This window comes from Lynx rufus, unplaced genomic scaffold (assembly GCF_022079265.1).
Source record: "Lynx rufus isolate CCGP_SWC_20201006 ecotype Redwood Valley unplaced genomic scaffold, mLynRuf1.p SCAF_7, whole genome shotgun sequence".
NCBI classification, from domain to species: domain Eukaryota; kingdom Metazoa; phylum Chordata; class Mammalia; order Carnivora; family Felidae; genus Lynx; species Lynx rufus.
Window position 1 is genome coordinate 1503133 of NW_025814889.1, and position 10769 is coordinate 1513901.

The 10769-nt window shown below is 47.3% G+C and overlaps 1 protein-coding gene across 1 annotated transcript in view; it reads right to left on the minus strand.

Annotated features, from left to right (window-relative positions):
* The window catches only part of ADARB2 (adenosine deaminase RNA specific B2 (inactive)), a 414146-nt gene extending 404233 nt beyond the window's left edge, over positions 1–9913 (minus strand). Inside the window, exon 1 of the mRNA XM_047066930.1 lies at positions 9814–9913. Within this exon, the coding sequence (XP_046922886.1) occupies positions 9814–9913 (100 nt within the window). The remainder of the gene's footprint in view (positions 1–9813) is intronic.
* Between the last annotated feature and the right edge of the window lie 856 nt (positions 9914–10769).

Here is a 10769-nt window from a genome sequence, read left to right on the forward strand (position 1 = left end):
CCATTCTTCCTTCAAAAACAAAGTCAATTTTCTCAGTGGGTTTTAATTGAGTAGCTATTACGTTTGACATTGCGGGAGAAATAAAAATGCTCAAACCTAGAGGGGTTTACATTAGTTTTTACTTAGGGGTTTCACTTGAAATAATAAAAGAAATGGAATAGAAATCCAATTTTGTAAAGAATACAATCATATTTGGATTAAAAAAATTCCCATAGAACCTAATAGTGTGTTGGGGTCATGACAGTTTATTTCTATTCTGTGTTTTGAATTTACATCTGTATGTCTATATCTCCAGATACAATATAAGCCCAGACACAAGGATCATGCCACCTTGTTTTTCTTGCATATTTTCGGTTCCTAGCTCCTTGCTCAGAGTGAAGAAATCGTACTTACACATCAGATACAGCCCTTGTCTGAATACACGCAAAATGTTTAAGGCAAAATTGCAAACAGACAGAATTGGATGCCCCATACTTTTAAATCAAGTGCCCTTTCTGTTTTTGAAGGTACAGGAGATAAAATGTAGGAAGGTGAACTTTGATCAGGGCGCAGGAAGAAAGAGACGACGCTGTTCTCTGTCTCCCTCCCTGTCTCTGTTTCTCTGTATCTCTGTCATTCTGTCTTCAATGAAACCTCTTTCTGCCATGTGGCTTTTGGGTCTCTCTTATTATGTGATATAAGAGGATAGATTGATTTTCATTAGTGACAAAGACAAAAATATTTCACGTGTGCGAAATATGCAGAAAAGGATGTTTTTAAAAAATGATGTTTTGGAACTTTATAATTAATGAATGTTTACTTCAGGACCATAAGGCATGGTCATAAACCAAGGTCATTTTTCAGCTTTCTCAAGGAGTCTGAGCTCTCAGAAGTTTACTCAAGATTCATTTAATCTCTACTCGACTTTTTAAATGTCCATCTAAAAATGTGTACACATTAGACTTTTGCTGTTTAGAGTTAATCTTTTAATATTGCGATATTTCCTTATTTCAGCAACTGCTTATACGTACGGTGGAGCTTTGAACAACACCGGGGGGGGGAGGCGCCGAACCCCTGAGTAGTTGAAAATGCACGCATAGTTTTGATTCCCCCCAAATTTAACTACTAAAGGCCTACTGTTGACCAGAAGCCTTATGGATAGCATAAAACACACATTTTGTATGTCACGTATATTAAATACTATATTGGTACAACAAAGGAACCTAAAGAAAAGAAAACATCCTTAAGAAAATCATAAGGAAGAGAAAATTTTACAGGACCGCCCTGTTTTTATGGAAAACCATCTGTGTGTAACTGGACCCGTGCAGTTCAAACCATGCTACTCGGGTGGGCGTTATTTCAAATCCTGACTCTGTTATCTTTCTATATCATCTCTATATTGTCTGCGTATATTACAAATCTACCCAAAACACACAAGTGCAAGCTTTTAATGACTTGAATTCTATTCATTATCTATGTATAAAAGCCCAAATTATAATTTAACTTCGGCACAAATTGGATTAAAGAACTCAGGTGATTACATAAAATTATATGAACTCTCAAATTTGTTAGATCTAAAGTACGTATCTTCCTAAATGCTTCCTGGGTGAAAATTTCCCTGAATTTCAATCAGCTCGAAGCCATGCCCGTGGGCAGTTCCTGACCGAGCACAGACGTGGGACCAGCACACATTTACAAGACATTGCGGTGCCTGCCCCGAGCAGTCTTTCCCGGGCTGTCAAAGGAAGGGGTTCCCTATTCTGCTGTCTTGGGGTTTTTTAAAAAGCTACTATGTATCCTGGGATTTTTCCTAGGGGTAGAGCAATAATTTCTATTCCAAGTTTATTTTTTCTTTGGAAAGAAAACTAGCAGCATTGACTCATTTGAATACAGCAAATTTATCCCCGAACCATAAGGTTTTGAATTAAAAAGTCACTTCCCGTTACAATTCTGTTGGAATCCGAATAGGCATTTGAAGACTTTCGTCTACAGTATCGGTATTTGGAGCTCAGGCACAAATAAAGATATCTTCATGTCTCTAGTTAAATTTGGCCCTCTATGTTTTTATTCACCCAAGGAGTAGTGAAAGGTGCTATTTTTAAATATTCTCTCACTTAACAGCCAAATGTATAAAAGTCTTTTTTTTTTTTTAAGGGTACACGTCAGACTGTCTGAGTTTGTGCACATTTGGTGTCTCAGCTCTCAGGTCTGAGCACCGTCCAGTAAAAAGAAAGTGTCTGTTTCCTTTAAGGACACGTCGCTTTCACAGCCGTGAGCCTAACACAAGCGGAGCATCTGTTACCGACAGGGTTGAGTGAACCCAGCCAGACTTGGGGTGCAGGGGAGGTCAGAATCTATTTTGCTGACGTTTCTGTCATGTTTATTAAATTGCACTTTTCCAAAAGCAATTAAACTTTTAGGAAATACTGCATTAATTTTAACGAGAGGAAATCTGGGTACTTCCGATGGGCTCGGACGGATAAAATCTGCGGCTTAATCAATTACTGGTGTCCTAGGCGTATGCTCTGAGCCAGCTGATTATGATTCCAGGTCCTGCTTCTAGAAACAGAAGCTCCCCCACTTTTGTTTGCTTTTAAGCAGAGAAGGGACTCAGTTTGGGTTTGCATCTTCAACCAGTGACAGGCCCCCTTTCAGAGAACCGAGTCCCCTCCACCCTGTTTTAAAGCCACATCTAGAGGACACATTTGAGAAATCGGGTAAGGCACTGCAAAACGATAAGGCCGGTCTCCTGTCTCTCAGCCGTGGGAAACAAGGATCAGGGATTTCATCCGAGATAAACGGAGCAGCGGAGATTAATTAAATCTGTAAAATTCTCCAAAGCACATCCTGGTCCAGGTGTTTAAAGGAACGCTTTCTATTATGTGCAAATCACCTGGCGGTGTTGAGCGCTCCCTTGAGTGTGAGATTCACTTCTGTACGATAGACACTCGAGAAAAGAGTGTTTACTAATGAATTCTGAGCAGTATTAGTCTCATTTATTGTCCACATGGTGAGGCAACGGCAACAGAAAGACACCTTGATCTGTTTCGTGAATAAGTTCTCCATGGGCGCCGTCAAGGAAACGCTCAGCGGGCCGGATGCAACCAGACTGCGGCTAAAGTGGGCATTGCCTCCCCTAGAAATACTAACTGTCCTGTTCCCCCTTTTGTCTACACTGCTGGACTTCCCTCCCTAAACCCTCAGAGAGTTTGATCCTCCTAGGAGCGGAGACAGACCCGTGCCTTCCGGCTGGAGGCCAGCTCCAGGGAACCTTCACGCTGGTCCCAGTGTGCCACACGCACGGCCACTCTGGCCGCCCTCCACTAGATGCTCGGCCAAGCCACCTTCAGCCCTGCATTTTAAGTGTGTGTAGCCCCCCTCTTAGGGGGTCAGAAGCAACGATCTTAAAATCTAAGAGCCACCTGGGCATCTATATTCGACGTCTCTTCCGTGTTTAACATACATAAAAAAAGCTGCTTTTCTTTGTTTATGTAAATGCTCCACTTACTAAACACTATGTCTTAATCAAGCATAAAGTCCCCTCTTTAACATAAATTTAAAATTTATGTTACCTGTTTGCTATTTTTTGAGATTTAAAACGTAACATTCGCCACTGGTGATTTTTAAAATTTAAAACAGATAATAGTGAATTTGTGTATACACACGTGCGTGTGTGTGTGTCTTGTCACACAAGGAGGAAATTTACTCACCACTTTCTTACCAGAAACCAGATGCTAATTGTATTCGTTCCTCACCAATAAGATAATAAAATGAACTTATGTTTTTGCTGCCCTTCACATGCAATGCCTGTAACTAGAATAAAAATGAGGGGAGGGAGAAGACCCACACACTCAGATTAACTCTTTTTCTTTTCTTTTCTTTTTTCCCCAAAGATTTCTCACTCTTTAGGGAAAAAAAAACAAACAACTTCTGTCTTTGCAAGTGATCAGGCTCACTTCTGGTAAAATTACAGACCTCTTGCAAAGCGGGTCTCTCCATCTCTAGGCTGGGGCTCTCTGATGTGGCTCCTGGGAGCTGGTCCACCCGTCAGTTTGCAGGTGGGGCAGGGGCTCTAAGAGCGACGTTGCCCTGACGTTGCTGAGACGGAGTCAGCCAGAAGTCAGATACAGTAGCCCCTGTGCCCCATTCCTTTTAAATAAAATGCACAGGTCAGTACAAGTTTGATCACCAGAGAGGGATGTTTGGGAACCAGCGTGGCCACACGTGTGAGGAAGGGCAGGAGTCTGTCTGACGAATCTCTCAAAACGCTCTCCTTCCTGCTCTCGAAAGCCTCACAGATCTACACGTGGATCTAGAGTCGGATAAACGTTCCTCCTCTTTTTGGAAGTACTGCCCCTTCACCTGGTGGTGGTACATCCTTAAGCGAATTGTAGGGTATTAATGGCTCGGAATACACAATTCTCTTTGTGTAATGAAACATTTAATGGCATGTGCTTCCGTATTTCAGGGGAGGAAAAACATTTAATTGAAGAGATAGGAGTTAGTTCACGTGCACTCTATTCACAGGTACTTAGCAATGTGAATTCAGACAGGCCCTTACTGGCCTGTTTTTCTGTGTAACACAGAGCCACATGATTAGTGTTAACACTCAATAGTTGCAATATTTGTGAAGGACATCCGTGCTTTTCCCTTTTCACTTGGCATCAACCTTTTTTTTTTTTTTTTTTCCAGTTTAGAAATGGCTATAAGAAGTGCTTCTAAAATCTTGCTTTCACCACGTGGAAATTTGTCCCTTTAGAAATCTTATTTGCTCGTAATTAAGAGCCCGCTTTACCAACGGAGCATCGATTTAGAAATGATATATTTATGTGACGAAGGACCGAGTGATATAATTATTTTTGTTTTACGAATTGTTTAAAATTGTTCGCGTTATGAAAACACCAACATTCATCCCCCAGCATTTTAGGAAAAGAAGCAGGCAGACATAAAAAATGCTCAAATACTTCAACTGCCTTTACGACGTATGCAGGTACAGCTAGGAACAACAAACACACATATGGCTTTTAAATTGGACCCTGAATGCTTTCGGAGCATAACTTATCTTCCCCTGCCTCAGATCAGAAAAACACAATTTCCTCATTCTGCATTTCCTTACATAATGCTCCTCTGGGACAGTGCTTCTGTGGTAACTGAATCACCACTATTTAGATACGGATACATGAATCTCATATTTTTATTCTAAATTCAAGTTCACTCATCATATCTAATGCCCTCGAAGCAATCTCAAATTACTGCTATTACACGGGTCACTAGAAACCAGAGGTACTAACACAAATTTTAAAAAGAGAAAGAGGGAAAAAAGCGCTACACAATTAGAGGATGGTGAATGGTTTAATCAACTTAATTTTATCACGAAATGCAGTCTCCTTCCTCCCGAGCCGTCAGATGGCGAGGCAGGCGGGGGCACGGGGACGCGCGGCCGTGGTGCGGAGCTGTGTCCCCACCAGCCAGGCTGAGGCACACTCATGTGTCACTCGGGCATCGCTGGGGACGAAGAGCCTCATCCACACGCGATCTTTGTGTTGTGTTAATTTTTCACGGGATCCCGGTTCACACCAAGCCCGTGCCTATCATCCGCCCGCTGCCCTCATTCTGCTCCGTTTGCCAACTTTTTATTTGCATTTCACGACATTCAGTGGCCGGCCCTTGCTCCCACCCTACCTTCCTGTGATTCATCAGCTCACTGTCACTCAGCAACATCTCGTGTTGCTGTTTCCAAGAATCACCTTCAGTGTTTCTGAGACTGGGTGTAAGGATCGCTCTGTAACAACATCTACATTTCTGGCATTAACTTCTTTTGCTGTCAAATGCCTCAAAAAAAAAAAAAAAAAAGAGAAAAAAGAAAAAAAGAAAAAAAGAAAGGTCATGTGCTGATGACCGGATCGGCTTTGTTGACTTAACAAATGGTTGTTTATAGAGCCTTGCGATAGCTCTCCAAAGTTCCCTCCCTTTCTCCGTCTGGTGACTGACTCCCCTGGCTCAGAACCCCGTCCTCCCGTTTACCTCTCGGAACCAGCTGAATTTGCATGGGCTCTCCATCCAACTGCAAATACGTTTTGCATCGAAAGAACAGTTCTTGAAAAATTTCCACAAACTTGAGTCATTTTTACACGCTGTATGTGCTCATTGTCAAATACTAAAAATATTTTCTTTGCAAAATGCATTTCATGCTGATGCGTGCCTTCAGGACAGCTACAGTCGCGAAAGAGAGAATGGCAGAAATCCACGACAGAATACGGGTCCTGTTTTAATGATTGAAAATATACCTATGAAATTCCTCGGACACATCACCCGGAATGCAGCCACTGGTTGAGGGCTATCTGAGAAAATTTGAAGTGATTTATGCTTACATATTATACTGTTTCCATGAATACTGACTCCTCCTACTCCGCCTGGCTCAGTCGGTACCGATTTTAAATAACCTTCAACCTTCGCCTTTATTACTTTGGGCTAAAATACAGACCTTCCATAATATTCACGCCTCTAGTCCTCCTCGAGTACGGGGGACATCGCTCGGAGCACCCGGCACAGATCTGCTGGTGTGCGATCGCCTCGAATAATCCCACTGCCAAGTACAGAACAAAGTGTCGACTCTCAGAATCCCCCACGAGCAGTGAGCTGAGTGGGTGCTGAGTTGATGAACAAACTCCGTAAACTACGAGTGCTCCCGGTATTTTCTGACAGCAGGCTGACACGTCTCCCCCACGTTACACGGCTTGTGAGCAGCTGTAGCCACACGTGTAAAAATTACACGGCTTCCCTGTCCTTTGCACAGTGCTTTTTTTTCCAGCTGCCTATTTTTCTCCTCCTCAAAACTCAAATTTTGACATTTTTTCACTTGTACAGAAAATGTAAATTGTTCATAAATAATTTCTAAGACAAAGTCCCGACTAAAAAGTGACACATAGAGAAAATGCAAAAATGCATCATACGGGGTCCTGATGAGAGAATGGGAAGAGACGGGTGGGTGGGTGGGTGGGTGGGTCGACTCTGAACCTCTGAACCTCTTCTTTAAGGTTCGTCTGGGGGAGACATGCAGGTCCCGGCTTGTTAATACCTGGGACCAAGTTGTTGTTGTTGTTTTAATTTTTTAGTTTTTTGGATTCTTAAAGATCTATACTGCCTACGGTGCCTGAAAACACTGAGTACGGGAAAACATTTGATTTCTGAGGCTCTGGATCACATTTCGTGGTAATGAGAGCATGGTATGAATCTCACACTTAAACTGTAGCTATGGTTTTTATTTCAAAGCCCACGGATTATTTTGACAATAATAAGTGACGTAAAAAAAAATGTATCAAAGCACTTCTGGAGTTTACACGCAGAACACTGATAGCTTTTCACAGCCCGGGGAGCCGAAAGTTAAGATGTGTCTTCAAAAATCACCCCCGTTCATTAGAATAGGTGGAAAAAGACATACCGTTGGCAAGTAAGCCTCACGTTTATTCCGATTTAGCTCCTCCCGTAGGAGACGGGCTCTTTCTTTGTGCTCCCAGTCGGTGGCTCTAGTTGGTACACAGTAGAGCCCTAGACACATTCCTTAACAACCATCAATACGCACGTGGGTTTAAAATTGTGACAAACACAGAGTTTTAAGTGGGTGAGCTCAAAAGCCGAGGCCACTGCACTCAAAGGCTGTCGCCGGGAGTCATGACTGTCAGAACGCAATTTAAATTCCCCGTTTTTCTTGGTAGAAGAGAAAAACGAGGATCTACAGAATTACACAGAAACTGACCTATTCCCAGCACATGCAAATGATGAATTAACGTGTCCCGTAATTGCTATGTTTTCTTTTGATTTTCCCACTTACGGTTATCTTGTTAACTCTCCCCTACGATGTGAATATTTACAGTTTGAGCTGACTGCCCTACCAAGGCCGCTGTCCGCAGACGCCACAGGAGATTTCACCCCCACACATAAACCTACGAGCACTAGGAGTTAGCACACGCATACACATCAGCCTTTCCCGCCTCGGTTCTGGGGCACGAAAATTAAGAGACCTGGTTTCTTCGAAAAAGCCAAGGCATGGGAATATTTCACACAGAAATTCCACTTTGAACTGTTCTAGTTAAGTTTACAGCAAATGAAGTCTTCCTTCCGGTTTCTTGTTGTTCTTCTCCAAATTGGATGCTTTCTAAGCCAGCATGGCTGACATTTAAAGGTAAGAAAAATGAATTTGGAGAAAGGCTCCCACGTCCATCAGCTTGTATCTTATTTCTGTAGAATGCCGTTTTATTGTGAAATATTACCCCCTACTCTTCAATTTTAATATGTAAGTAGACTAAACAGCAATGCTGGGAAACACGAACACTTACAATTTACAAGATAAGGTTTCCTTTTTCCCTCTTTTAAAAGTTGTAGTCACCATTAAATTCTGTGATCCCCCCCCCGCCCCTTTTCGCTGCCACTTTCTGTCGGCATCACTGCGGAAGGCGCCCGCAGGTCTGTTCCCAAACGGCATCTCCAGGTAACCAAGTGGGCAGCGGGCATCGCCGAGGCAGCCCTGAGAGTTGAGCCGGAACCACAGAATCCACCCCCAGCCGAGTTCCAGAGCCCAGGGCTCTGGAACCTCCCCGGGAAGGGACCGCTCCCCGTGGTCCCGACTCGCAACCATCATCGGTGACTGTGTGATGGTGGCATTTCTGTCTCCACGCTGCCTGGCTAATTTCTGATTTCACGGAAGAAGCCGGGAAGGGCTCCGGGGGTATTTGAGGGCAGGTAGGGGGAGATGTGGCAGAAACTTCTGCCAGGCCACCGCAGAGGCGACGACCCTCTGGGGACAGAGAGCAGCCTCCAGCACGCATCCTGCGGTAGGAGGCAGAGAATCCGATGCATCTTAGTGGCATCTGCCCCGCGGTTCTGAATAGCTCCGTGTTCACTCTCTCCCCCCACCCTTAAATCAACACATTTCAAACCGTCAGAAGAGCCGAACTTTCTCCCGCAGACTCATGGTGAGGGGCTGCTGGTAACGAGTTCCTCCCCGGGAGAGAAAGGGCAGGCGCAGGAAGCAGCCCCCCTCGCTCCCGGGACCGCGCGCACCCCCACGGTGGCATTTGGGGCACGGGCCCCAGCCCCCGGCGGAGCCCCGGAATGCACTAACTTCAGGGCGGCGGTCCCCACGATGCAGACGCCACCCCCAGGGAGTCGGGAACAACCTGTCACCCGCTGCTCGCGGCTCGTCCTCCCTCCCTGGTTTGCAGGGTTTCTGTCACTAACGAGCTGCCGTGCCTCCTTCTCTTTCCAGGTTTCAATCTCTGCTCCCCCCCCCCCCAGCCACCCCAGGACCAGCCCGTGCTGCCTGCGGGTCCCAGTGTTTACGGAGCCACGAGCACCGAGCAGACCGAGGGGGCACGTCGGCCAGTTTGGAAGCGTGGTCGCCGGCATCCTGCCCACTCCTGCCTCCGAGACGATTTGGACGGAGAAGCTGGCATGAGGTCCGCTCCCTTTTCTGGGGCTGCTGGCTCACACGAGTGTTTCCTTTGGCACGGGTGCTGCCGTGGCCTCGGAGAGGGTCAGAGGCTGTGTGAGGCGGGGAGGGCACTGTCCTCCGGTCCCCGCACCCACTCCCCCTGCTAACCCTGCTCCCAGCCGGGCTGTGCGGAGCCCGGGCTCTCTGCCCCCCCCAACCCCGCTCCTGTCCCCTCGGAGCCGGCAAGAGCCCCCGGGGCCTCCACAAAGGGACGCGAACTCCGGCGCTCTGCTTGGAGCAGACCCCCCCCGGCCCCCCGAAAGTGGAGCCGCGACAGCAGGCGGACCCCACACCCGGGGTGGGGGAGCGGTCAGCGGAGACAGCGCAGAAAGCAGGGTCCTTACCTTTCCTCTTGGACCGCCGCCGTCTCCTCTGGGACTTGCATTTGAGTTGGCCGCTCGGCCCTCCTCCGGCCCCTCTGCTGGTGCCCAGCACCGAGGCCATGGCCCGAGACGCAGCCGCCAGAGCCGGGAGGGACCCGGTCCCCAGCGGCTCACCTTTGCTGCTGGCCCGGCGCTGCCGGATGCCTGCGGGCCGGGAGCGGGCTCACTTTTCAGGACGAGCCTCGGGCTCCGCTCCTGCTCCCCAGCTGTTCTCGGCCAGCTCGCGGCGGGGGGACCCGGCCAGCAGCAGCTCCTCCACAGGACTCGGCGGGGAGGTGCGCCCCCTCCCCGCTGCCCTCCTCCTCCAGGCGGCCCCTCCGGACCGGGCTCCCAGCGAACGCAGGGCTCCTACTTTGGCTCGTCTGCTAGTTGTTTGGCACCAGCCACTTTGAAGCCAATCACGCAGGGAGCTTGTCTATTTGCTGCTGCAAAGTCTAATTAGGTCCAATCACAACTGTCTTCTGGCTCTGACATCAGCACCACCAGCCCTTTGCATCCCTGTCAGCCTGCAAACTCAGCTCCCGTTTGGACGGATGGAGCTGCCCAGGACGCGGTGGAGAGGGAAGGAGGCTGCACGGGAGGGAGGGGACGGGGAGGGGACAGCTCGCCGAGCCGGCTCGTCTGGGAGCAGCCCGAGGGGACAGCTTACGGGAGCTGCTGCCCCGGGCTCCGACCACAGGACCGCGCGTGGGCTCTGCACGCTCCGAAAATGCCGTGACCGTGTGTCTCTCCAGGCGAACAGCTTTTAACTAGTTAATCCACTGTGTCAAGGGGGAGATCTCTCGCCAGGAAATACGGACCCCTCACCTGCTCAGGAAGGGGCTGAGATTTGCAAGTCCCCGGAAGACAGCCTCTTAGGGGTATTCATTTTACAGAGAATGCGTGTTTGTCTGTTTGTTTGTTTCCTTGTTTCGTTT